Genomic DNA, 27,541 nt, shown 5'->3' with positions numbered 1-27,541 from the left:
CCCCTCCCCAAATATCTGGAACAGAGCACCTGTATTGACTTTGGCAGAACACTTTGCCTCAGTGTTCAGGTCCAGCTGAGAAAGAAAGCAACGCATCTCAGCGCGTGGGCAGCTAGACTCGTAAATACCTGTAGGAGAGTTCAGCAGAAGAGGGAAGGATGTGTGTGTGTGTGTGTGTGTGTGTGTGTGTGTGTGTGTGTGTGTGTGTGTGTGTGTGTGTGTGTGTGTGTGTGTGTGTGTGTGTTTGTGTGTGTGTGTGTATGTGTCAATGCTGCTTCCACAGAAAACTGCGAAGAGATCCCATAAGTCGTTACAAGACAGCTGAATTTCAAATATTTAAGTGCTGGTGGGAAATGATTAAATGTACTTTAGTGTAAAAATTCCCTATTGACCTTGGCAGCGATAAGTTCAGAGTCATAGACGCGGTTTTAGAGATACTGAGGTTATGAGTCAAGTCTGACCAAAACCTCACACCAAAACACAATCTATCCACTTTAGTCTTTTATTGACTTATCTGTTCAACCAGGTTCAGTTTGTTGAAGTGTGAGTTCCTCCCAGGAAATTCCCTTTAGAAGATCAGCTTCTGGTTAAAAGGTGTTAAAATAACTTTAACAGAAGTTTGACTGACTAGAACTGGAAAACAAACTCATTTATTTGAGAAAAGAAAAAGCCAGTCACAAAACGAGCCTTGTTATGTGGGGTTAACACGGCTCATTTTTTCCTTTTTTTAAAACACAATTTTTATCATCATCATTCACTAATTAGTTGTGTGGTTTTCCATGTTCAGTCCACAGTGTCTGATTCAGTGTGTGTGAACTGAAATAACACGAGTTTCTATTATTTGCAACAATCTTTTTACAATCAACTCAGTCTCAACAGAAAAATTGTCCTGCAAATTTGTCCACATGTCTAAAAGGCTCTGGTTTCACAGTCCCTGGTTATAAACTGTGAGATGGAAGTCCCTACAGCTGTTGTTTATGTATCAACTAGTGTGTAAGCTGCACACCTGTATAACCATTTATTTTTGTAACATTTAGTCCTAACCAAGTACATTAATTCTAACCCAATAGACTACTTTTTAGAGTAGAGCAGCTGGCCAGATGAGTGTATTAGAGAAGAATCACCACTGAGAAGAAAGTATGACTGTGGAGGACATGAATGTTTGAACTTAGCAATCAAGTTGTTCTTCGGCTATCCTCTCTTTCCGCTGTATCATCTTTGACCTGCTGATAAATTTAAAGTTAAGCTGTATTTGTGTAGGAAACAGTGTCAGAAAACTAAGTCATTTTTTAGCATTTAAAGTAAAAACTTCAGCTTTTAAAGATGTGGACCAATGCATCTGTTTCATATTCAGTCATGGATCGGGTTGTTACGGCAAAGGAAGAAAAAGAACCGGATTTATTCAACCATTATGACCTTACAACTTTATGGAAGTCCTGACTGTTTGTTATAAGGCACAGTTTCATTTTCAGTAAAATTGTGACCTGACCTTTTTATTTATTATTTTTTTAAATACATTGACAGTAATCCAGACTGAGACTTGATCTGTTTTCCACAGTAGGGGAAGATTTACCATAAACATATTGAAGATGAATGTTCTACATTAAAACCTATATTTAAAAAAAAGCCTCCACAAGCAGAAGCTTTTTTTTTCCTTGTAATTTTCTTGTAAACCTTTAAGTCAAACTAAAACTTGATATAAATCATCTGAAGAAGCGGACAACGTCTTATAGTAATAGATATAGTTTCCTCTGAAATCAAGTATCAATATTAAGTTCTGTTTTTAAAAAAAGTTAGTGAGTCATAATTTCATGTAGCTTAGTCAGTGTTTTCCTTTAACTGGAAATAAGCCACACCAAACAGCATCACTGCTCCTCCCACGTCCCACACAGATGATATTTTCATCTATCTATCTATCTATCTATCTATCTATCTATCTATCTATCTATCTATCTATCTATCTATCTATCTATCTATCTATCTATCTATCTATCTACTTCCATGTACAGGGATCCGTGTACTTCATTTTTCTCACGCAGGTAGTAGTAGGCTATACAGTAACACAGGAGGACAGGCAGGAAGCAGCGTGGGCAGCCTCCTTGTGTCACCGCCTGCGTCAGACCAGACGCCAGGAGGGAGTTTTCCACTGACGAAAAAGGCTGCGCTTCTCGGCAGTCTGCTACAGACAAGGGAAGCGCTTCAGCTGCAGCGGAGCCCCGTACGGCCGTCACACGCAGACAATAGCACCGAGAGCCGTGCGTATACGCGGGGATCAGCGCTCTGTTTATCCGTGCCATTTGGATTACTTACACCGAACATCTCAACGACTGTTTATCCAACACTTGTTTGGTTCCTAATGGTGATCGGACGCTTGAATTGGTGGTGAGTAGCCTCTAAACCAGCAGAATCAAGGGGAGGGGGGAGTTCGCTGTTGGGTTATTGAACACCATTTATTTGTTAACCTCAGCAGAGGAGGGGAGATACATAATTTCAACGATATTTTTCTCTTGTGTCGGAGGTATTTAAATCCCCGGTTCTGTCGTTGGGATTATTTGGTTCAAGGCATCACTTTTCCTGAATTTCTTTAATAACTCTTTACATTTATTCGCTTAAGTTGATTGTGCTGACGCGCTCAAAACCATGTTAAAGTGAGTTCTTAATGTTTTTATGGCTATTTTGCAAAAAGGTGATCACGCAGGCAACTGATGACAGCAAATAACTTAAATAGTTAGTTGATCGATGTGAGATTCCAGCAATCTGCTTCATTCATTTATTGATAGTATATTGATCACTGTTTATATATTTTATTTATTTATCTGTGGAAACTTTACAGCTCACACTTTACAGCTCACGTTACATTACAATGTGTTTTCGGTTGTGGATTCATTTTTATCTTAAGTGTTTGATGAGGTCGGCTTTGTGTATTGAGCCTGTGTGTGGAGTTGTTCACCTCAGCGGTGCTGGTGCGCCTCTTGTAATGAGAGCGACTCCTGAAGGCACTACATCTGAGCACACAGCTGACAGAGCTGCTGTCATTAGAATTAGCATTAATCATGAGGAATGATCGGGTCAGCGGGGGGAGAGCGGGAGAGAAAGAGAGCGAGAGGGACAAAAAGCATTGGCTGGCCTCGCCACACGCGTGTCCGGTCCAGATTTGATAATTGATTCTTGATTGATTTATTTCATTTGTTGTCGGAGACCTCGCGCAGGTGGCTGTGAGCCAGGTGCAGATATGGAATGCTGAGCTCTTTCATTGTCTGAACCAACAGTTTTCTAGTAACAGCATGTGGGTATTTTCTGTAATGAGTCGCTTCTCACTTAAGTTCGTGCTGATTTCTAGAGGAAGAGGCGACTCTTTTATAATTTATCGTCATTATCACCCAAAGCTTCGTATTAATGGCTTTTGCAGGTATGGCAGTGTTGTCTGAGGCTCTTTATTTTTCAGAGGTAGTTTAATCGTCTCTAGCGCGACCTCACCCGGATCATTTTTGGAATAATGTTTTCTGGAATTAGGCTACAGAGATCTGAATGATCCTTTGTTTACTGAGAGGGCATGTCGCACTTGGTGCTGTGCATTTAATGTGGCATTCCTTTCCCTGGAATGTTCAGAAATGTTAAATAACTCTTTATCTCCTCTTGTATAACACACTTTTTCCATTTATAGCTCAACTTTATACCCTGATTCCTCTGAAAATTATATGACAGGTTTGTTGTCCTCTACTGTAAATTACATTAAGGCAACAAAAGCTGTGAAGTATTTTAAAGGAATTTCAATCAAAACAAATATCAGTACTTCCCATCTGCCTCATGTCCATCATGTGATCCAGTGTTCAGTTAACCTTGCTGTGCCTGCAGCTGTCAGACACAGCAAAGATAATCTGGATGGCTACTTCCTGTACGCTGCAGTGTATGTTTCACAACCTCAGGAAGCTTGTGCTTTTAGTATCTGTCTCCTCAGCTGGGAGAGGCGGCAGGAGCAGCTGAAAGCTGGGTTCAGACAAGGTTGTCTGTGCCTGCTTCATTTTGGTCACGCAGGATGGTCCCATGCTTTTGTGCCTATAGACGAGAGAGAGGAGAAGGAGGAGGAAGAAGAGGAGGAGGGGTTGAGGAACAGGGTGCCTGCAGATAGTCTCCAACACAGCAGAGAGCTGCAATTTGGCTTTGTCCTCTCCCAGCATTCCATGTAGCAAGTGTCCCAGACTGAAGCATGACCCCTGAACCCACAATCTCCTCCACCCTTCCTACACGCACACACACAAACACACACACCCTCTAAAAGCAGAAGAGATTCTCAAGTTTACTGGGGTTTTTTCAGCCTGCACAGACTCTGATCCATGTATTTAGTTGAAGAATGAAACAAGACAAATGTTTCTTTTGGTTTCTAGGAGTAAACTAGCCCAAATGATAGTTTCCACAAGGATCATCTGACCATTCATGTCTGCACTGCACAACAAATTACTGGCAGCTGAGGGCACGTGAGGTCCATGTGCAAGCTAATACCCTGTCAGGTGTGTCTATAGGAGAAGTCTGCCCAAGTGCCTTAAGGGAGCAGGACTTTCCAATGGTTAGCAGAAGAAAACACATCTGGGTTAGATAGAGCCTGTGTTCTTCTCCCACTGTTACAGCAGGAGAAGCACTGCCAGAATGGAATTCCTGTGGCTTGGAGACATGACATTATTTATTTGTTTTGCACAATCCATCCTCCTTCTTCCCACTACCTCTCCTTTTTGGAATCAGCGTGTGCACGGGTCGAAGCAGAGGAACAGAATGTTTCTGTGGCACAGTCACAGTAAGAACAACAGGCTCATAGAGCAGAAAGCAGGAGCTCTGCCCGCTTAACTCCAGCAGGTGGAGCACTTCTAACTAACAGCTGGGTTTAAGTAACGAGCCAGAGTTTTCCCCCAGCTGTGCAGGGAGCAGGAATCCAGCCCACTGTCAGCTCAAGGGGTCTGATCAATTACCTCTGAGCTGGAAGTGAGAGGTGCAATACTACGAAGCCTGCTGGGGATGACCTGCCCAGACACGACTCCACACACGCAGGAAGACTCCCAGGCTCATCATTATCACATTTTATGAGCACTCAGTCAGTCATTCAGACAGTGCACAAGGTTGTCAGTGTGCCATGTAAATGCTCTCGGCGGGCTAAGATTAGCACAACTTGTCGCTCCCACCCACAGTGTTATCAGCTGCAAAGGGGCTGAACGGGCTGTACAAGGGGGCAAAGTCAACTGTGACTTGTCCTGCCGGGCTGCAAGGCAGATGAGGGGGAGTTTTAAACGGGCTGCTTCTTAGCATCCAGAGATGTGTATAAACATGCAACCTACAACAGATTACAGTTTAATTTTTTTGTGCTAATAAAATTTCCATTTAAATTAATTCCTTTTTCATTTGAGTAGAACTGAACGAAGAGTGTCTTATGAAGATGTTGAGCATAATTCTTGTATTAGGCTTATTACAGTTTTTTTTTCTCATTTTGCAAGTAAATTTAGCTTTTTGTTTACAGCCTTATTTCCTCTGTTCGAATAATTTATGGATCCCTAATAAGGAGTGCATCATCTGTCCCCAGACAAGGTAGAAAAGTGATTTTGAAATTATATGAGTCTGTTTCTGCGTGTATCAAGATAATCAGATTCGACACTGTTATGCATCTGACTTGAGCTGTGTAGTACTTCTGGTGACAAATCTGCCAGAGATTTATCTTCCCCAACTCTGTGACAACTGGCTGGGGAGCACCTCAGTGGATGCGTCCTTTATCTGCCTGTCTGTGTGTGGTTGATGGAATGACAGTGATGCATAATTTAGAGTGCGCTGAAAACATGCTGTGCTCTCCCTCTCTTTCTCTCTGGCACGGCTGTCCGATCACATCCATTCTCCATTTAGAGCAGACATTCACAGGCACGGCCTTCTTGAAGAAGCCAGCTCTGAATTCCTGTCTTTTATCTTTGTTCTTTTTCTCCCTTTTCCTCCACCCTTTTGCAAATGAGCTGCTGCACAGCGTTGTCTTTTTACCCCTAGCCCCTTGTTCCATCCTCTCTTCGTGCTCTCTTGGCCTTGTTTCGGGTGCAGCGACTGAGAAGCTCCAGATTGACTACAAGCCGTCCCCTTGCAGGATTAACCTCTCGCCATTGTTTCTGCCCGTTGAACAGGATTAACAAATCAATGTGTCAGGTAGACTGCAGTCAAGAGACAATGACCCAGTTCTGACACCACTGTCCCCCTAGCCTCCCACCTCTCTCTCTTCCTCCCCTTCTGCCTCACTGCAGCTTTTAATTAAAAAGACTTTGCTTAGCTGGCTCTATGCACTCCCTTGAGGATGCCTCGCAGCTTTGTTTTGTTTTCTTTCTTTTTTTTTTTCTTTTTTTGCTGAGAATTGGGGGTGGGAATGCTGGCAAAAATGTAAGGTGAGCCCTTGTGTGCTCCTCTATTTTTTTTCCACAGACATATGAAGAGCGTGCTGCTAAACAGCATTAAGAACACACATGTTGTCTGATAAGCTAACACATAAGCAACAGATGCTGCATCCAGGTGTTTAAATTCTTTCAAGACAATTCCGCTGATGTGATATGAGGAGCTGTGGAAAGCATTTGGATATTATTTTGTGCTTGAGTACATTCATGGTTTGGGGAATTTAGTAGCTTCTTTTTACATTGGTTCGCTAATGTGAAACACGCTGAGGTGGCTACTATTTGAAAGCAGGCTTTTTGTGAGTTGCAGAGATGGTATGAGCCAGCGTGACCTATTGCAAGGTGATTCATTCATCATACGTGCACTGGGGACAACAATATCTGACTGCAGCAATAACAGAAACTACCTACATACAGCTGCAAACCCTCCCCAAACTGTCCATACAGAGATGTCAGCATCTTGCCCTTGACTGGGGCTTTTTGCTTTAATCTTTGTTATAAGCACTGCATAATTGCCCCCCTGAAAATGACCCCCTACTTGCATACCTGTCCCCCCTCTCTAGTCTTCAAGTGCTGACTCTCTCTTAACAACTGGACAAGACAACCCAGAGATGCAGGTTAGAGTTGAAATTCTTGTAAATTCATTAGAGGATTTCTGATGTCTTGCCTTTGGCATAATAATTAGTGGAGTTTGATATGTCTGATGGTTGTTGGTTGTTGTTGTCTGAGCCATCCTCTCTCAGATGGCTCAGGCACCTCAATATATTTCGGTAACTGACGTAGCTAAGACTAAGAAATTTAGTGCAAATGTAAAGATCCCCACTCTGCAATTTGCAAACAAATATACCTTTTGATTGTGAGTGTCCTTTCTAATTGATAGTTTTTACCAGGATGTTTAAACAAACACAGCTGAAAATAACCAGTAAATGAGGTGGATGCATTTCATGCTCAAAGTACAGCAGCTGTAAAAGATTTGGCTGTGATTCCCAATTAAACAGTTTGATGGTGAAATGATCTCTTTATGGGTAAAGTAAAAGTGTCCTTTCCCATCCCACATCATCGTAGGGAGTGTCTGCACTGGAGTAGAGCCCAGTCATGTATTCCCTCACCCCTCACTTCCTTTCTCCCTCCACCCGTCGATCCCTCCTTGTTTAAACTAGCAGGAGCTCAGCCCCAGACTGAGATGATGACCTGCCCCGTCTAGCAGCTACCATCGCCTTGCACTTCCCAGAATTTGTGAAAAGCTATGTGACACTTTAATATCCCGTAACAATAAAACACACAACCAGTACTCCTCCTCATTAAAGTCTGCTAATTTTTCATGTCATGACTCTCTCTTCTGATATTTTTTGCTGGAACTGCTCAAGCTTTGATATATTTATTAAACTTACTGAAATAAAATTTAAACAAGTACATAAAAGGACTTTTATAGATATGGGGCAATATTTTTAAAGATTAGAGGATAAATGACATCCTTTCTTTTGGAGAGCATTCATTGATGATCATCTTGTTTTCCCCTTCTTGTTTGCCTGTCTCTCTCAAAGGATTGATTGTCTTTTAATGCTGAACCAGCAGCCTCTCTCATGGGAGCTGTGAAGAAATGTAGGGGTTTCATAATGGAGCATCCCATCTACATATAATATATATATATATATATACCTATACCCTTTTTTATGAAGAGAATGATTTAAATGTCTTTGAATTGATGATTGGGTCACCTTTGTTCGGTCTCTCCTATAATGAATGCATTTGCTGAGTTGATGGGATTTGTAATAGGATGAAGGGTCCACTAATTGTTGACTTAGGCAAATAGGACTGATTGATTGCTTCCCATTCCATGGCTAACTCCCACTCTCAGCTGAGTGCAGCACAAGACTTTGATGCTTACAGTCTCTCACATGGCAGAGCACAGCACTCACTTGTATCAATGGCACTTGTAAATGTGGAAAAGCTTCCGTGTAACATGCAGATACTTCTTGTTGGCTCATTTCACAAGATAAGGTCTGACTTCTTTGAAAAGAAAGTGTGAATAATTTGCTAATGACCCCTGTCTCTGTTCCTTCCTGCAGATTGTTCACACTGACGCCATGAGTGGGCTTCTTAAGAGGAAGTTTGAGGAGGTGGATGAGGACCCTTGCTACTCCTCTCCTTCACCCTCTTCCCTCTCCTCTGCCTGCTCAGGCTGGGACTCGGAGGGGGAGAGCTGCTACTCGGACACCCTGGATTCCACTCCCAGCAATCCCAGCTCCCCAGCAACCAATTTCAACAGTGAGTGTTTGTTTGCTCCCTTTGATAATAAATGAAAGAAATAGCTGATAGTACATGCTGTTTCTTTTTTTTTTTTTTTGCATTCTCTCACCTAGTCTTAAACGTCCACTAGAGCTCTGATAACAGCCCATAAAAATGGAGGAGAGGTTAAGGAATTATGCAGCTGGCAGCCCATGAAACACTTTGCAGAAATTATTTTAGACTTTTGCAATGAATACTTCCTTTGATTTCATGCCCTAAAGCTGCAAGATGGCTAATCGCATTATGCAGTGGCTGCTCACCTTGGCTCCATCTCTGCCTTCCTCTTGAAGCTTTGCAGACAGTCATGGCCTAACCTTTGCTTTAAAGATGCAGGTTCAGTGACTTCACAGTGTTTCTGTCTGGACCTGGGTGTGCCTGCTGGTCTTTAGGGGCCCGGGGCTGTGCCGGAGAGTGATTGTGTTATACAGGAGAAGGGCAAGCCGTTGCGTGGTTTCTAGGATGGTGGGGCAGGAAGCCAGGAAGAGAGGCATGGCAGATTGCCATGGCTGGGAACACACACCGCCTTGTCTGAAGCCCGGGCGTGCACCCAGCACAGGTGCTGAAAGAGGAGGAATAGAAAAAAAGGGGAGGTGAGGGGGGGCAATCAAGAAAAGAGGCATGCACACACATTTAGAAGAGCTGATTGAGCGGACTATTATGATCTAGTATTTGTGTTAGATTAGAAAGTTGTTTACCATTGTGAAAGGGGGGCAGTTTGCAAAGCTTTCTCATTTAGAAGCAGTAGAGAGGGTGTCATTTGTCTCCTGTTGGTGTCATAAGCCTGACTGGATTTGATGGATGTGAAGCTGAACCTGGTAGTTTGTTTCATCTGTATTACTCCTGGCAGCAGATTAAACAGCATAGTAAGATTATTGTGTAGTGCTTACCTGCATTGAGGTAAAAGGTTACTTTTCCCTCCTTTGAGCTTCAGTTGTCACATCAAGTACATGAAATTTTCCTGTTCACCTTCTGGGTCTTTTGAGGCCAGTTGTTCAGGGTGTGTCACAAGAAAGCTTCTTGGCTTAGGAAAAAAAGGACTTTACAAGGAGTTCCCTGCCACATTATAAAGGTAATGGCCACCATATGTATTGGGGATTACCAGCCTTTTCTTTACACATAAGTTCACATCAAAAATGGCTCTGGCAAGCTTAGGCAGTGGAAAGAGTTACTTGTCTTTTATTGAGGCTAAAAAGTTGAATATTCCTGGGTGGAGGAAGTGGAATTTATACTAAAGTTTTGAATAATTGGACTTTTTCCTCCCACATATGGTTCCACTTTCATTCCCATAATGCTCTTATAGTCTGGGCATAGAAAGGTAGCTCATCGATGTGGGTCCTGAAGTGTTTAACAGAGACGACCTTTGACTCTGGGTCATTTGTAGGGATTGTCAGCTTCCAGAGAGACCAGGGTGGGCAGGTTTTATTGCTGTCCTGAGAGCTCGACTTCCAACTTCCCCGTAATCTGGAAGCCTCAAACATTTATCCACCACATTGTTATCCTGGCTGTTCTGCTTCCCTCACTGAGTCGGCCACCAAAGGGAAATTCCTGGGCTGGGTGGTTTTTGTCACTGTAGGACAAGAAACAAAGCTAGATGGATTCCCAGTAGTTTAGGTTTCACTTGACAGGATGTAAGTGTGTTGGACTCCTGTTGGCTGTGTCTTTTAAATGGGTACATGATAAGGCCAGGGCAATGAATCAAAGGGGTGTCCTTTTACAGTTTGTTTAGCAGCATTTCCACAGTTCAAGTGGTGGGGCGTTATGCCATCTAGTGGCCCAAAGACTGCAACATCACCTCTATTGTTTGTTTTATTTTTTAATGTATATATTTTAACCTGTTTTTTGTCCTTTTTTTCCATCTATAGCAACATCCATCCTAAAGAAGTCAAAGAGAGCACGACGGGGCAATGTGACGTTCGATCAGGTGACAGTGTTCTTCTTCCCTCGGTGCCAGGGCTTCACCAGTGTTCCCAGTCAAGGAGGATGCACTCTAGGCATGATGCAACGCCACAGTGCACTCCGCACGTATACGCTTGCAGAGTTTGCTGTGGAACAGCAACTCCTGCGCCGGGAAAAACTTCTCAATAGACTCAGGGAAGAGAAGCTGGAAGCTCTTAAACTGAAGGTGAGAGATGCAAATGTTTAGTCTAAAACTTGTCAAATCAAATTTGCTCTTTTATTCAGTGTAACAATTAACCATGGATCAATTTTCTTTGTTTCAGTTGACAAAGAATGGAACCCAGGAGAGTGAGGAAGCAGATCAAATGACAGTGGATGACATCCCAGAGCAGGACATCGACATCAGTGGAGCCAACCTAGATGAGGGGTCATTCCTCCAGCCTTACCCATCTAAACGCCGCTATGCACTGCTCAAAGCAGCTGGTGTGAAGAAGATCGACAAGGAGGAGAAGAGGCAGCTGGAAGAGCTGAGGATCTCCAGGGAGAATTGTGGCTGTGATTGCCAGGGCTTCTGCGAGCCAGAAACATGCAGCTGCAGCCTGGCTGGTATCAAATGTCAGGTAAGAACTGAGAAAGCCCCTAAAATTTCAGGCTCACAAGTTCAGCCAAAAACAGAACATCTGGGAGTTTCGGTTACATGACAAAAAAAAAAAAAAAATCTATTTCCTTCTGTTTCTCTTAGATGGACCATTCTTCCTTCCCATGTGGCTGCACCAAGGATGGTTGTGCAAACACAGAGGGCCGAATTGAGTTTAACTCCACCCGGGTACAGACACATTACATCCACACCATCATGAAGCTGGAGCTGGAGAAGAGACTGGAGGAGCAGTCGAGCACAGAAGAGGAGGAGGAAGAGAACATAACGGGTGCCACGTCTCTACCAGCAGTGCCCTCCTTCCCCTTTAGCACAGAGCTTACAGCAGCTGGGGAGAACAGTTGCAGCAGTGATATGACAGACTTATCAGACTCTTCAGTTGAGGACTCAGAGACAGGCGAGACCCAGTGCGAGAATCACAGCCCACTGGATGTTGATGAAAAAGGCCTGAGCCGCATACTCTGTTTTAGCGACACAGAGAACTGCTCAAGAACTAGCGGGGACAGTGGGGATAAGAACTGTAAAAACACATGTTGCCAAGATGTACAACAGGAACAACAGCAGCCATCCACAGAGGCGTTTACTAGCTTTAGCATGGTGGACTTTGCTAATGAGAATGACAATACAGACGCTGCGTTGTTGGACTCTGCAGATGAATACACAGACAATCGAGCAACAGCCATTTCTGAACTTTTGGATGAGAATGCCAACCAGGGAAACGCTCTATTCCACAGCAGTAGTGTACCACACACACCCTCTCCCACCATCGATCGTTCGGCGAGCTACAACATGGACCTGAGCCTCTCTTCTGAGTCAGACCTGGAATTCTTTGATGGTTTCCCTTGTTTGGGGCCCAGCTCACTTTACAACTCCCTTAAGGAGTATGAGCACATGGACAACTTTTTTCAGTTTCAGTTGCCTAGTTACCCCAGTTTCCCTGCAGCAAGTGACCCTGGGACCTGCCTCCTGGAGTCACTGATTGGCCTTTCAGAGTCCGTCCCAGAACCCCCTGCTACATTTACAGACAATCAGCTAATGGAGGAAGCCATGAAATTGTCTGTGATGGAATCTGTGAAAGTTTGACTAAATATTATTGATGGTGTACTAAAACCAGGGGTTTGGAAGGAGAATGAAAATGCACATAAGATGTCAACGTGTTGGAGGAATCTGTGATTTCCCTCTTGCCTAATGTTCAGATTCCACACTTGCCTTCAAAATGTTAGCAAAGCAGTTTGGGATTATCGCTGTGTGAGATGGCAGCTAGTGTTAAAAGTGAAATAGATAAATTTGACCAGGCCCATAAAAACACCAATGATGGCTCTCAATTCCTAAGAAAGCTCTTTTAACCAAACTAAGATCACCAACCATATGCTAAACAGGAATCAACTTTAACTGTTGCCAGGTTGGGAATCTCAACACAGCTGAATGTGCACCTCAGGGAATTTTTTTTCTAGCTTTCTAGCTTTTGGAGGCAATGTATGGTGACCTTTGCTGTGATGGCCTTCATATGAAACCTGAGTCAAATTGCAACATAGTCCTGTTTGTGTCCTCTTACTGGGCTTACAACCAGATGACTTAAGCGATCAGGGTCCTGGCTATGCTAAATCCTAAAGCTAGTGAACTTTTTCTCCTATCTAAACCAAGGGTCTTATATGGTACAAGGAAAAAAATATCCCTCTAAATGCTCATCGACCAGCACTTTATCTGTGAAAATAGTTATGTATGCATAGGCATTGTTTTGGTGTTATGGGATGGATTCAACAGTTCAACTCTAAATTATGGAGATTCTTATTTATGTGCCAGGCAACTAAAATGAAAGCTCATACTCTTCATAGCTGTAGCTGTATTACCTTTATTACTTTTGTTTAAATTATTTCCTTTCATGATTTAGTTTTATTTATTTCAGATAAAGCCTCCTTTCATGCGAGCAGCACTGTGGGTTTTTTTTTTTTTAACCTAAAAGTGCAATCTTGCTTCCTTTTTTCCATATCGCATTATGGGAAATGGGACCACAAGTCCATCAGAAAGTATTTAATATCTATTCTCTTATATGTTTAACCTTTTTTGTAAGTTATTCTGTCATTTTATTAGTTATTTAATTTAAGGCATTTTGGAAATAACATGGGCTGTTGTAAAGTTTACTGGATGTGCCTGTTTATCAGGGGAGCCACGCCTGATGTATGCACAGTGCTTCCATTTAAGCTTTGGGACTGAAAACTGTGGAATCTCCCTAATCACTGAAACAAAATGATGGGTCTATTGTATCGCTGCCTATAATATAACCATAGAAAATTACACTAATATTTTGTAACTAATTTATGTAGGATGATGAAAAAAATTCTAATCACTGACAAATTGAATATTTTATTAAGGAAGTAAAATGAGTAATTTTCAATCTGGGACAACCTTTGTAATATATGAATTGTAGAGAAATGTATACTTATGAAGGGTATTGCTCTCCAGCATTCTGAAGTATTTTTTAAAGGCAGCCTTTTGGTTGGATATCTTAGAGAAATGCCACTAAAAACTAAGTAAACTGCAAAGATCAATTTGATTGTACTCTGAATTTGTTCTTGGAAGTCTGTGACTTGGGTTTAAACATGTTATAAATTACACATGTGAAGGGGCTTTGTGGATAAAAATTGCATATATTATACAATTTTTATCGCTAGCACAAACCCTGAAATTTGAAGAGTTGCCTAATTATTTGCAGAACAAGACCTTTTAAGGTGATCGTGTGCCATCACCTGTGTGAAGAGCTGAGGGACACTAGAGTTGATGTACATATCTCACCCCTTTCTACAGCTGTTTCCACAGCTTTTCTGGACCCTTTAGAAATTATGCATGCAGGTCCTGTTTGTTAAAACTTCTTCTGATTAATTGTATACTTTGAAAAGTGCAAAGTGCACATTGGAAATGTATTATTCGCTTTTTGCCTTTATGATTCTTTTTGAAATCCATCCGATATATGTTCTTACGCCACAAGAAGGCACTAATTTCTGGCAAGCAGACCTATGTTTCTCTTGTAAAATGTCAAATCTCACAAAGAAATTGCAACAGTGAGTGTTTATCAGTGTAATGTATTACAGTACAGTTTATTTTGTTTTCAATACAAAGTGTCTTACTTTTTTTGCCTTTTTGTGTTGTGCATATTTCTGCTTGAAAGGTCCTGCAGAGCAAATGAAGCTGCTTTATTTTTTACATATTCACACATTAACCTGCTGTTCAAAAACAGTTTGTCTCATTTAAGCCATTTTTGACAGCTTGTCCCTCCAAATAATAATAATAAAAAAATCATTTTGTAAATGCTCAATTGTGGTGTTTGTCTTGTGTTGTTGTCTACACATGCAGTAGATAGATCATTTCATTTTAGCAAATGCACGGAATTGCTTACACTGTAAAATAGGTATCTGAATAAGTTTTTTCCCTTTTAAACAAGATAAAATAAAATCCTCTGTGGGTAGAAGAAAAAAAAAAAAAAAAAAAAAATCTTGAATCGAGAAGATTCCGACTGTAATCAAATAATCTGCCAGAGCAAGGATATCACTTAGTAAGATTTCCTGGAAAAAAATCTAAATTACGACTAAAAACAAAACAAAACATTTAAAATAAATGAAATCAGTAATAATGGATTGGATTTATTGGGTTTAAAGTATCCAAAGAATTCATATTTCTTTCATTCCACATTACCACACTGGTGGTGATCCATCAGTCTCTCAAAACATGATTGATAATCTTACACCTTCTGCTCTTGCCTATATCATTCTCAAAACAAGATCTAAATGACTTTTTGGCTGGATATGAGATTGTAAGATTTGGTTAGACGGACATTTTTACAATGTAAAAATGGGGCATCTCCATTAGTTTTAACCTAAACAATAAGGCAGGGACTGTTAAAGAGCTGCTTTTTAAGTCATCACAAAGCCTTTTTTCTCACTCATTACATAAAAACAAGAGCATTAAAGAAAATCTGAATTATACCGTATTTAGTTTAAACAACTTTTTTACTTAACCCACATAACACATATCTGTAGTTTCTGCTATACATGGCTTAAAGGAAAAATACTTAATATGATGTCATACTTTAGTCTGCTAGCCACCATCACAAACATATGGCTCCAAATTCCAGCCAAGAAGGTAATGTCAAGTCTGTGACTCCATATAGCCCACATTTGGCCACAATTAAGATAAAAGTTTGGCTCTTGTTAGGACACTTTGTTTTTGTTGAGGCAAACATTGTACAAATCTTTTGGCTGTCTTTAATCCCGACAACATAAAAAACTATTTACCTCTTTGGCACTTAGGTCTTTTTAGTCCGATAGAGGTCTGTTCCCTGTTATCTTTGGTTTAAAACATTCTTTGGAATTTTCCATCATCTCAGGCTCCAGCTTGGGAGGTCAGAAGATCAGGATCAGCCTCTGGCTGTCCTCTATACACTGTAGACTGGTTGTGAGCCAAACACAGCAACACAACATACATTCATAAAGAAATGTATTTCTGAAACTGAGGGGAAGTACAGGAGTGCTAAGATATGCATCAAAAAGAACTATTGTGTTGTTTAGTACAAACAAAACACACTCTTGCCCCCTTTTGGTTATCTTAAGAACTGCAAGTAAAAGATGAATGAGTTGCTGGTGAATTTTATTTCACTGGTTCCATCTGACAACTTGAAGAAAGCATTCTGCAATCTAAAGATTTAGTCCCATAGCCTAAAAAAAGAGAAAATAAAATGAATAATAGTAGTAAATAATAATAAAACACAATGGTGGAGGTTTCACAAGGCTTACTGAATACATCCAGTCGAGGAAAGATGAGACTCGGGTGAAGACAGTAGGTTTAGACACTTGGTTACACATGCCGGCTGGTCCATAACTGACGACACCATGGACTCTCCAGGCTCCATCCGTGAAGCAGTTCAGGGGACCTCCAGAGTCGCCCTAGCACAGGAAACAAAGAGAATATCTGTCAGTATTAATTGCCATGCATCGAAGTGGATGGTGCTTGAGATTATCAAGCAATAGACATTAGAAAACATTTTAAAAATGCAGGAATATTACACATAATGTCGTCACTGTTTTCTATACCTGACAGCCTGATATGACTCCGTCCCCTCCAGCGCACACCATGGTTTTCAGAGCGATGTCACCCCACCACTCAGGCTGGGAGCAGACTGAATGCTCCACCACATCAATGGGAGCCACCTGCAGTTTGTCAGGGATGCTTCCTATGTCTGGGTGAGCAAAGGCAGAGTGTTGACATTTCTTTTTTCCATGTATTTATATTAACGTGCATGTGCCTGTATGTGTGTACTCACAGTCCATTAATCCCCAGCCTGTGATGTAACAGGTGAAACCATGAGGCAGCATCTGGTCAGGGTAGGGAAGGTTTGCAATATCCACATAGCCGTTGTTATACACAGGGTTGGCCAGTTTCATGAGAGCAATATCATTTCTGAGAGGAATATCAAAACATTTTTTTAGCTTATAAGTAGCCTCATGGATTACATTAAAAAGTGATCAGGAGTAAAAATGAAATTGTAAAGGAAAACTGGCAATGCCTCCAGAAATCAATGTGAATATAAATCAGATGTTAACTTGAGTGAGTTAATATGATCTTTTGGTTCTTTACCCTTTGGCAAGATCGCCGGTCCAGTCAGGATGGACAATGATTGTTTCCACTCGGATGAACTGCTCACTGCCATCATATTCAAATAGGTTATACTCACCTACCACTACACGATACTGATTAGCATCCATGCTGAGAGGAACAACAGAGAAAAGAGCTTTTAATGATGATCTACACTCAATTATCCAGTCCAGCTGATAATACAGTATGCATCTAAGATGTGACACGTAAAAGCCCAAACCTGAGGATACAGTGAGCTGCAGTCATGATGTGGAAACTATCAACAATGCTGCCTCCACAGATGTGGCCAAAGGAGCCATCACTGTATGAATCCAGCTGCAGAGAAACCTGAGAGAAACCAGACACAGCAGTTTTAAGCAGTTAAGATGACAATTTTATTGCAAGATTAATAGAAAACTTGAAAAAAATTATCAGACCAATTTTTCTTTTTCTTTTTTTTTTCTTTTTTTTTGTCTCTTTTTGGGGGGCAGTCGAATACACTTTAAATAGAAAGTAAGCAGCTTTACAGACTAAAAGTAATGATGATGGTTTCATTAGATGAGATCAAATCACATTATCATAACATTTGTATTATCAACACAATATTTATATTTCATTCTTTTGATACAACCGTAATACTGGTATGTTGTAACACCACTACACAGCTCTGCCTACAGACCAAGGCAAATGTTAGGTTAATGTTTGGTGCATTGATGCATTTGTTACTCAGTAAAATGTTGTCAATGTCTATATAGATAAAGAAAACAGTATTGCACAGATGCTTTACCTGCCATCTCCAAGTGTTGGGTTTAGCATCACTTCCTCCTATGACCCTTCCATTGTGCACATTATGGTTAAAGGGTTCTTCGGCACAAGCCAGCACTTTAATGCACACATGGATGCACACAGAGGACATGGTAGTGTCATTGACAAAAACTACAAACAGTAAAGAAAAAAACTAAATTATGAAAATAGATTTTACTACAGGTTTACCTGTCCATGACAAAAGAGCCAAGAGGCAAATCATCTTGGAGGAGTGAAGTCAAACTTTAGTGGGCTTTACACTATTTATATCAGTGTCACACTGGAAGACCTTCAAAAAGTCCTCCATATTACACAGATGTTAAGTTACCTGCCAAAGTCAGCAATCCATGCGGTCATTCTACAAGACATGCCCACAATCAGGACATAATTATGAAAATCTGATACTGGTGAGAGCATTAGTCAGTCTCTCAGACGTCATCAAAATCCCTAAATATATTCATATATATTTATCTTATTAATATTTTAAGCACTGAATAACTTTGAAACAAGATGACTTATTTCTTATCTTCATTCATTATCATTGTGGGAGAAAAAGGCAGCTGGAGTTTGTGGATGGCGTGCGGCCACAGTGAGGCAAAGTCAACTTAACCATCTGTGAAACATGTGAGTCACACAGAAATTTTCCACCAGATAAATGTCTGACAAATCAACATACAATCTAAAGAAGAAAATGTTCTACAAACTATAACATTATTATTATTTAAACACAAACTATGAATGGCAGATTTAATTTTATTTCAGCAGGAAACATATGTGTATTTTATGTAATTCATTGCACAAAATTAATATTAAAAAAATTATGTTCCCGATTTTTTTTGCCTGATAACAGATGGGATAACCTCCAGACTCCCTGCCCCAAACCTAAATTGGAATAAGCTGGTATAGAAAATGGATGTATGGATGAATGAATGGATGTTTTGAAAATTTTTTTATAATGCAAGGTTTTTGAATGCCTTGGCAAGGGTCTTTCTGTGTGGAACTTGTGTGTTCTTCCCATGCATGAATGGGTTCTGTCCTGGTATTCCATCTTCCTCCCACATTTCAAAAACATGCATATTAGGTTATTTGGTGTTTCCAAAATCTCTTAAGGAGTGGGTATGAATCACTGTGTTAGTCCAGAGATGGACTGGGTGTCCAGGATGTCCCCTGCTTCTCACCTAGTAGTAGCTGGGATAGGCTCCAGCCCCCTGTATTAGAAAAAGCAGGTATAGATTTGGATGGAAGTTTTTAAAATGTGCCAAATTGGTTATTTTACTCAAGAGATTATCATTTACAATTATAAAAAAAATTTTGGTTGTTGGTGGAACAAAGTAAACATCTTGATGGTGATGTTTTGAGACCATTTTAACATTTTTACAAATATAGTCATACATATCAGTATCGTCTTAGACAGTTATTCTGTATTAAAGCCTTGTATAACTTTAAATACATGTTCCCCTCATAAAGTTCTATGTAAATTGCACAATGTACATTTGTATGGAGTATTCGTAAAGCTCCGTGTTAGCACTAATCATAATATTTCTTCCGCAAAATCAGTTTTGAGGAATCAGCTAGCTTGTAATGCTTCTGCATCGGTGTTGTCTGTTGCTAAGCAACCGCGTAGAAACCCTGAGAAGGGCAGCTAATCGACAGGAGTTCTCCTGCTCTGCTCTGCTCCGCTCGAAGCACTGAGACAGGTTCGATTTTTCCGGTATCTTTATTTATTAGCTTTGCCTAGCTTTCCAACACCTTGCTTCTATCAGTCTCCTTTTGTTGTTAAGTGTTACCAAGCTTATAACAGTTCTACCTCAGTGACATTTAGTTTTAACTGTAATCGCTGAAGGCCATGGGGATATCGCAGAGTTTGTTTTTGTCGGACGGTGGGAGTAACAGTGGATATCATGTTCACGGGGTACGTTGTAGCGTGCAAGGTTATAGGGGTTGTTTAAACGGGAATTATTCATTTAAGGTCGTTGACAGCTGTCTATGCTTGACTTAAACTAAATTAGCTGCAATGTTGATCATTAAAGAGCCGGACGCGTTACTTTAAAAGTGTGCTCTTAAAAACCGTGGTCAGTCCTAAGTGGTATCCGCCCATGATGAGGTGGCATTTGGCATAAATCCAAGCTGTTAAGCGTTTCTAGATAACAGAAGTAGTTAGTGTTCACTGTAGAAACTTTACTCAATAAATATTGAAGTAACTTTAAAAGTGTCACCATGCTAGTAGCCTGAGCTTTACCAGGTTTAGCAATCAGGAACCCCCCCCCCCCCCAAAAAAAACTGAAATCTGCAGTGCCTGAAGTTGACACAGGGGGGCGACAAAGTACTAAATCGCAAATGTGTTGTTTCACATTTCAGGTTCAAGAAGACTCACCTGCACAGAAGGCTGGTTTGGAGCCTTACTTTGACTTCATTCTCTCTATAGGAAACACCAGACTTGTGAGTAGATGCTTGTGATGCTTAGATCTGCAGCGGTTTGGCATGTCCCTGTAGTAAATGCAAATAATTATACCGTAGCAATAACTGGTCATTCATATGACACTGAAAATAGTAACTGAATCTGGAAATTGAAAGATTAGTTTAGGACATAGTTTTATAAATAATACTGCAATTATGAAGTAGTTCCTTAAAATATAGAGATATGGTGGGAATACCATTCAGAGGAGACCATCATTGCTGTGTAACAGTAATGGAAATCCTTCAGCCTATTTTTGCAGATGAGTTTTAAAGCCTTACCTTTAAACAACTGTTGTATATGTGGTTGATTTCACTACTTTCACAGGGTTTTGTATTACAAGACCTAAATATTTACATTTCACAAACAAACTTTACACAACATAAGCCTTTGGTCTTCTGGAACATTATTATTTTGTCCTGATTTTTTTTTATGTTCTGAACTTTTATTATCCAGTGTTGTGTGTTTCTCTTCTGTGTTTTACTGCAAACCCACCAAGGCAGATCAGTTTCTATCCCTCGCAATAAAATGAAAACTTCAAATTTAAATTATAGCCTCAGCAGGAATTGTGGCCAGTCTGCTACAATAATCTCATTTTGGCATACACAACATCCTTACAATGACACAGCTGGATTTACCCACATTCCTCTTGTTTCCTCAGAATAAAGAAAGCGACTTGCTGAAAGACCTCCTGAAGGCCAATGTGGAGAAAGCGGTCAAACTCGAAGTGTACAACTCAAAAACCCAGCGGGTGAGGGAGCTGGAGGTGACGCCCAGTAACATGTGGGGTGGTAAGGGTTTGCTGGGCGCCAGCGTACGCTTCTGTAGCTTTGAGGGAGCCAGTGAGAACGTGTGGCATGTTTTGGTAAGTCAAGTCTATTTTTCCTCCTGCTAACTTTTGGCTCTCACATAAAAGACTTAACATGTTTTTGTTTGTTTGTTTGTTTGTTTTGGACAATTATGTTATTTTTTATTCGTAAAACAAACAAACATATATATATATATATACATCCAGTGATAACTTGGTTTTGATTCATTCAGTGGTTTTGAAGAAGAATGCTTTTTTTGCCTTTTAGGATGTGGAAGCCAACTCTCCCGCATCACTGGCTGGACTCATTGCACACAGTGACTTTATTGTCGGAGCTGACCAGGTGTTACAAGATGTAAGATATATTGTCTTCTACTTTAATTTTATATTAACAAATCATAATAAAAATGCAAATGTCATAAAATGATCTATTTTGTCTAACCCCTGCAGTCAGAAGATTTCTTTTCCCTGATTGAAGGCAGTGAGGGGAAACCTTTGAAGCTGTTAGTTTACAACACACAGAATGAACAGTGCAGGGAGGTAGTGGTGACTCCCAATGGAGCATGGGGAGGTGAGGGAAGGTTGGTATTCATTCTGTGCTCAAATTAAAGCTTATACAGTTAAATTTGAAATGCTTTATATGTGATCCAAATTTAGATTTGTAGTGAATGTTTTTGTCAGACCAGTAAAATTCTTCTGGCTGGAAACTGTGTAAACCAAAGAGGAAAAAAAAATGTTAATTATGGGTTTCTTGTTTACAAACATTACATGATACACACTCAACCACGGAAAAAAACCACCACTGGAAAATTGTCATAAACTCCGTTGATAAACCTACATTTTCCTCATTTGTAAAGTCTAATGAAATGACTCCATCAAGAAAATGCTACTTCAGATTTCAGACCTTTGATGTCAGCTTGTAGAAAATATTATCTGCCAATATTTATGAATGAACTTTTCTACTCTCCTTATTTGGCAACACATGCAGCCTGATTGAGTGTCTCTAAGCTCAATATGTAGCTTAAACTTTATGTCCTGTCACATTTAACAGAAATGACACATCAAACCATTCATTGTCAGGAATATTATTAGAATCACACACATTTTTGGTATATTTGATTCAAGCTTTCTTTATTTTTTTATACAAAGTAGAGCAGACCTCGCTGTTAGCGGTCCAAGCCAAAAATATAATCAGTTCTAGCCACAGTGCCAGACTTAAGCTGGCTGTCACTTTTTAAAGTGAGTAATTGCATGTTCTGATCGTTGAGAATGTCACTGAATGCACGCAGGAGCATCTTTAGACGCATATTTTTAAGTTTTCTGCGTAGTTTGAAGAGATAAATCTTAGGATGTGGGATTAAAGTTTTACATTTTGAGACAGCGGGTGAAGATTGCAGACTTCACTCCATTTGGAACTCGCAGGATCTCAGTCTGCTTTTATTGGCATGGATCTACAATGCTCTTCCGCTCTTGGGAAAGGGCTGTGATTTTATTTCAATTCTGAAGAATTATCATCCATCTCTTTTAACGATTGGTAACGGTAACTGCCCTTTAATCTCTGTTTAGTAGCTTGACTGCCAAACAATCTGGGCTGAGCACTGCTTTCTACCTCTTAGCTCCACATGCACCTCTGTGATGAAGTTTTGGAGAATCACATCTATATTTCTACTGAAAACCACCACCATGAAGCCAGTTTCTGTGCTATTCTAAATAATTGTTAGAACGTTTGCTATGTTTTCAAGCATCTTAAGATACATTAAGATAAGTTTATACTTTAGTTCAAGTCAGTAATAAGTAGTCTATTGCTAGTCATAGCTGTAACCAAGAATTGAGGGTTTCTGATTGATCATTCTGGCATCTCATGTTATAAGGACATCTCAAGATAAGATGCTGCACAAGAACTGTGTCTATGGATGCCGAACAAGGATACATTTCCTCCCAAAGACAGACACACCACAGCTCTCCTTTCCTTTGCAAAACGTTGGATGAGATGAAAATGAATTGGCAGGACACAGGGGCTTCGATCTGGGGAAAGAAATGAAAAACACTCAGCATGTTCGTGGAAATGTTGTTGTTGAAGAAAAACCTGACTTTTGGTTGCAGTTGTCATCTTCATTCAGGAGAATAAAAATTTTAAAATTGAAATTCACTGCAAATCTAAATTTTGCATGGTTTGAATAATCCAAAATCTTTTCTAGCAGAATTTATTGCTGTTGGGGGAGACCTGGGTGGGCCTGGGGGTGGTGTACCGTGGGTCTGGGTTCTCCCACTGTTCTCCTCCCCCTCCCCCTTCCCCCCTTGGCATGTGGTGGGTGGGTGCTTTCTGGGGTCGGTTTCGGGTCATTGGCTGAGGTTGCTATGTGGCCCGGTTGTGGGCGACGGCTGCTCCTGGCCTGTCTTACCCTGGGGGGCCTCCTGGGGAATAGGGGTGCCTACTGCCACCAACGGCTCACCTTCTAGAGGGAGGTTCGCTTCCCTCTGGACTTACATCCCTGGATCTCTCTCCTTCCCTGCTCTCTGTTTCTCTCTCTCACACACACACACAGACATACACACACATGTAGGGACTTGGGATATGTGCGCGTCGTGCTGAGTGGAGGGGAGCACCCTGGCTGCACCCTAGGAGACTCGCCTCTCAGTTTTAATCCCCCCCCATTTAAATCGCAAGCAGCACACTTCAAAAACAGTCATGAGCAGGGAAAGTGAGGGCAATGGGGTCCTCTCATACCCCTGTTCCCTGGGTGTCTACGGGGATGGGTGGAGGGAGATGCTTGCCCCAGGGGCTGGGATCCAGGCTGGCTGGTGGGATGTGGTGGAGGGGTGACTGGGCATGGTGGTGGCGGCCGGATTTGGGGCTCACTGTCCTCTGGTCCACTGGGGTTGTCTCCCACAAGGCATGGTGGGAGGGTTTAATGTGATGTGGATGTGTGAAAGTGAGTGTTCCTGTGTACGGCGCAGTGGAGGCTGAGTGAGGGGTTATGGGGTGGATAGATGGGGGTTGGGGGGCAGGACAGGTTTAAAATAAAAAGCCTAATTCTGTTGCTTTTTCCATTAAAAGCCTTGATAAGCGAAGTAAATGACTGCATTACCGGTGCCTCTCTTGTGCTACGTTTTAGTTTAGGTTGTGGTATTGGCTATGGCTACTTGCACAGGATTCCAACCCATCCAGTCCAGCTTAACTCCCAGAATAAAAGTCTCCTTCAACCAGAGGTCACTGACAGCGGTGAAGAGGGAGCATCAGCTGACCATAGAGCGGTAAAGGTTATTGTATCTTTTTATTTAAAAACTATTCTTTTGTAGGCACTTCTATAATTCTCTGTCTCCTCAGGTGCCTTCTATAGCTAAAAGTGGCCAATCTAATGAAGCAGGTTCACAAATTGAGGGAGTTGCGCACAATCAGATTGCAATCTCACCTGCACAGCAGGCTGCAGACCTGGGTAACCACATCTAATCTGAAAGCATATTGATCTGATTGATATTTTGTGAGTTTACACACAAAAAAATTGACATTTGAGTCATGCTGTTTTCAGACGTTTCCAACACTCCTGAAGCCACGACTTCAAATTTGTCAGACGTCATTTCCACCAATGATGAGGCCCACGGCTCCATGTTTGCTAATTACAGAGATGACATGGGTGATCAATGTAGCTTTGGTAAGTGCTTCAGTCGTGATTAAATTGTGCAGCTGAATAGAGCAATTACGTGTTTATGATGCCATCTTGCTTGAAAAGAATAATGAGCGCACTTAAAACAGCAATTGTTGACACGCCTTACAGTTCTGGGATCATTAAACCCCTCATCTGGTGCATTGTTCTCTGTCCCTGCAGAATCAACCTACTCCACCAAAATAAATGGAAAATTACTTCTTGCATGGATATTTGCAACACAGCCAGAATAGCAATAGCATACCTTTTTCTGCAGTCTATAACCATGCTATGTTTTTATTTTTTAATTTAAACATAGGAATTTATAACACGTCTGGTCCCTCCCATCATCACTTAACATTAAAGTGCTGCATTGCCTCACATCCAGCATCTAAAACCACAGCAGTTACAGCTCCTTCCTGTAGTTTCTCTATATAATTCATTCTTCTTCTTCTTTTAAAAGATAATTCATCTTTCGACCAAAGACCTTCATCTCCAGAGAGGGAGGAAGAACCAGACATGCAGCACACTGGGCAGGGGTGTGGTTTAGACCTGACCAGCAGCACGACTCGCACCACAGAGACTGCAGACAACACCACTGACCTTAAAGCCACCACAGAGAATATGACAAGCATCCCAGAGATGCAGGAGGTTCATTCTGAGCCTTCAAGCTCGGGCCATATCTCAGAGCCTGCTGTGTTACACACTTAAAAAGAACTGCGGCAACAAAGAAGTGGCTCCCCAGCTGAGTTGCATAAAAGAGGATTAAGAGTAATCCATAATTTTAAGTTGTATCACTGGAACAGTTTTTATTTTTACAAGTATTTTATTTATATACAAGTACCATTACTTTACACTAAATTGAACATATAAGAATAATATTACATTGACTTGAAATACAGATTGTAATGCAATATGAATGTACTCAAGAGTTTAGGCATACTTTATGTTTCAGTATCAGACAAAATCAAGCCTTTGTTGAATTATTTGCACAAGAAAAGCCACATGTGAAGAATATGCAGCTTTGTTCTACTAAATATAATCACACTTGAAGTTTAAGCTGAAGTTTTGGTTTTTAGAATAAGGATTTATGTTTTTATTTTCTAGAGGATAGGTGTATATATATATGTTTTTGAATCTCAGGCATTTACAATTTAAGCCTTTCTGCCTTCGTGTCTTGTGAGAAATACCTTCACTTATTTGTATGTTTGAGTTTCAGTTGGTGTAAATGAGTGAGCTGCGTTCGATGCAGCTTTCTGCTCCGTTTGTGTTTCTTTTGTTTCTATGGGTTCATTGAAATAATGTTTCAGGTTTATATGTAAGGAAGCAAATTTATATAAAAGAAAATGCTTTTAAGTGCAAATTCTGAGTTTTTTTTTTTTTTTAACCACAGAAGAGAAGATGATGTCAGTCACAGCTTGGACATTTGGGTTCAGAAGAGTGATTCATGCTTTCAGACAGCAGGTGTCAGCAAACGCCTCATTCTATATCTGAGCAGAGTTTTTCCTCTGCAGCTTCAAAAATGATGACAGATTAGGACTCACATTTTCAGAAATGGATGGAGCCATGAAATATTTCTGTGCATCTCTCTTTTGAAAACCATATCTTTTGTGTGGAACCAGTGTGATTTATCTCTTAGACCTGCCAGAAAAGGAGCAGCTTGAATTACAGATGGAAAAAAAGGCTGATGTCTTATAGACCCAGTGCCATTTTATCATGTGTACAATTTATATCTTCCAGTGCTGAGGCACCATAAATCCAGCAATGGACATATGAGCCTGCCTTTTGAGTCTACTAAGCTGGTAAACATTCAAATGTGAAGCAGGAAATGGTAAATCCTAAAATGAGGCATTTATGTAGAGGTCTGTTTTATTATTATTATTATTATTATTATTATTATTAGTGTTAAATTTCATACCAGAGAATCATTGTCTTCTGACATATCAGCCAGGAATCAAACCACATAAACTCAAAATCTCATACATTTCATTAATTCTAGATCAACACGGCCAAAAATGGGTTGCAATTAAAGAAAACATTAGGTAGAGAAGCCATCCAGTAGCAAAAGGGGAATATACCTCAATTATTTACCAAGCCACTTTCCTCCTCACTTAAAGGGGGGGATGGGCACCATTGGGAAAAGAGAAAGACTGTGTGGGGGAAGAAAGATAAGAAGGAGATGTAAGTCTACAGTATAGTAAATCAGGATCAAATTCATATGAAAAAGTAGCAGGTTTAAAGCTTTGAATCTTCCTACATGCTGATGTTTCAATGTTAAAATTTCTGAAAAATGTACACCTCATAACAGTCAAATCAACACCTTTTCAGCTCAGCCTTGGTTTGTGTATGCGTGCAATTAATATGATTATTTTTAAACTTATCTTCAAGGTGAATTTATATTTAACTGTCTTCACGTGAGGTCTGTAAAATAGCATTCTTTAAAAGAGGCAGCCCAAGGCAAAAGCCAGCATCTGTGTGCCAAGAGGAGCTGAGAGGTGAAGAGTACAAAGGAGGGGGCTGCACCTCTGGAGGAGCATGCCTTGCCTTCCTTATTCTTCCCTCTCTGAGACAGTTTCAGAGGACACTGTGACGTAGCTGAACCCACACGTCAGCTTAGCTTTATCTCAGCCCCCGAGACGCTCAGCTCACAGGCACCAGCATAGTGCCCGTTGCCTTAGCCCAACGTTGCAGCATGACAAATTATGAAATAGCATGAGTACAGAAAAAATACAGGGGAGGGGGGGCAATACAAGGATGGAGGAAAGGGATGAAAAGGTGTAGATACAAAGCTGAAGACTTAATTTCTTGCTGCATTAAAATCCAGCGTTGATTATGAGAATTTTCAAGTGAAATAGATTAAATGTAGCAGTTCATTCCTTTGTTTGTGGTAGGTAAAAGTGAGATAGAACACTGTGTATGTGTGAAAAACAAAGCCCCATCCTCCCTCACAGTCCTTTATTT

General features: G+C 40.8%; 3 protein-coding genes across 3 annotated transcripts; 2 read left to right on the top strand and 1 right to left on the bottom strand.

The window, feature by feature from the left end:
- The first annotated feature begins 2,166 nt into the window (after positions 1-2,166).
- csrnp1b (cysteine-serine-rich nuclear protein 1b) lies at positions 2,167-14,557 on the top strand. Its single transcript, XM_041968732.1, has 5 exons — positions 2,167-2,382; positions 8,474-8,672; positions 10,556-10,815; positions 10,913-11,209; positions 11,332-14,557. Exons 2-5 carry the CDS (start codon positions 8,492-8,494, stop codon positions 12,325-12,327), a joined length of 1,734 nt encoding a protein of 577 aa, XP_041824666.1. The 5' UTR covers positions 2,167-2,382; positions 8,474-8,491; the 3' UTR covers positions 12,328-14,557.
- Positions 14,558-15,868: 1,311 nt separating this feature from the next.
- Positions 15,869-17,970, bottom strand: LOC121629167 (chymotrypsin-like elastase family member 2A). Its single transcript, XM_041968753.1, has 8 exons — positions 17,863-17,970; positions 17,657-17,751; positions 17,111-17,217; positions 16,873-17,001; positions 16,559-16,695; positions 16,329-16,474; positions 16,032-16,181; positions 15,869-15,953 (listed from the first exon to the last, which is right to left on the bottom strand). The coding sequence occupies exons 1-8, from the start codon at positions 17,894-17,896 to the stop codon at positions 15,933-15,935; spliced, it is 819 nt and encodes a 272-aa protein (XP_041824687.1). The 5' UTR covers positions 17,897-17,970; the 3' UTR covers positions 15,869-15,932.
- A 1,424-nt stretch (positions 17,971-19,394) lies between these two features.
- On the top strand, positions 19,395-25,937 carry LOC121629159 (Golgi reassembly-stacking protein 1-like). Its single transcript, XM_041968744.1, has 9 exons — positions 19,395-19,585; positions 20,032-20,112; positions 20,790-20,993; positions 21,205-21,291; positions 21,387-21,517; positions 24,053-24,191; positions 24,265-24,373; positions 24,467-24,589; positions 25,044-25,937. Exons 1-9 carry the CDS (start codon positions 19,520-19,522, stop codon positions 25,289-25,291), a joined length of 1,188 nt encoding a protein of 395 aa, XP_041824678.1. The 5' UTR covers positions 19,395-19,519; the 3' UTR covers positions 25,292-25,937.
- Positions 25,938-27,541: the final 1,604 nt, after the last annotated feature.

Source organism: Melanotaenia boesemani, chromosome 18 (genome assembly GCF_017639745.1).
Source record: "Melanotaenia boesemani isolate fMelBoe1 chromosome 18, fMelBoe1.pri, whole genome shotgun sequence".
Lineage (NCBI taxonomy): Eukaryota > Metazoa > Chordata > Actinopteri > Atheriniformes > Melanotaeniidae > Melanotaenia > Melanotaenia boesemani.
Note: the sequence above shows the minus strand (reverse complement) of the source record. Positions and strands in the feature narration are given on the sequence as shown.

Excerpts from the sequence above, each read along its gene's own strand:
- csrnp1b (XM_041968732.1), top strand. The coding sequence starts at position 8,492 with ATGAGTGGGCTTCTTAAGAGGAAGTTTGAGGAGGTGGATGAGGACCCT. Across the intron at positions 10,816-10,912 it reads TGGAAGCTCTTAAACTGAAG|TTGACAAAGAATGGAACCCA; the intron begins GTGAGAGATGCA and ends TCTTTGTTTCAG. Across the intron at positions 11,210-11,331 it reads TGGCTGGTATCAAATGTCAG|ATGGACCATTCTTCCTTCCC; the intron begins GTAAGAACTGAG and ends TGTTTCTCTTAG.
- LOC121629167 (XM_041968753.1), bottom strand. The coding sequence starts at position 17,896 with ATGATTTGCCTCTTGGCTCTTTTGTCATGGACAG. Across the intron at positions 17,218-17,656 it reads CCAACACTTGGAGATGGCAG|GTTTCTCTGCAGCTGGATTC; the intron begins GTAAAGCATCTG and ends GGTTTCTCTCAG. Across the intron at positions 16,182-16,328 it reads GAGTCATATCAGGCTGTCAG|GGCGACTCTGGAGGTCCCCT; the intron begins GTATAGAAAACA and ends TTCCTGTGCTAG.
- LOC121629159 (XM_041968744.1), top strand. The coding sequence starts at position 19,520 with ATGGGGATATCGCAGAGTTTGTTTTTGTCGGACGGTGGGAGTAACAGT. Across the intron at positions 20,113-20,789 it reads CTATAGGAAACACCAGACTT|AATAAAGAAAGCGACTTGCT; the intron begins GTGAGTAGATGC and ends TTGTTTCCTCAG. Across the intron at positions 24,374-24,466 it reads ACAGCAGGCTGCAGACCTGG|ACGTTTCCAACACTCCTGAA; the intron begins GTAACCACATCT and ends TGCTGTTTTCAG.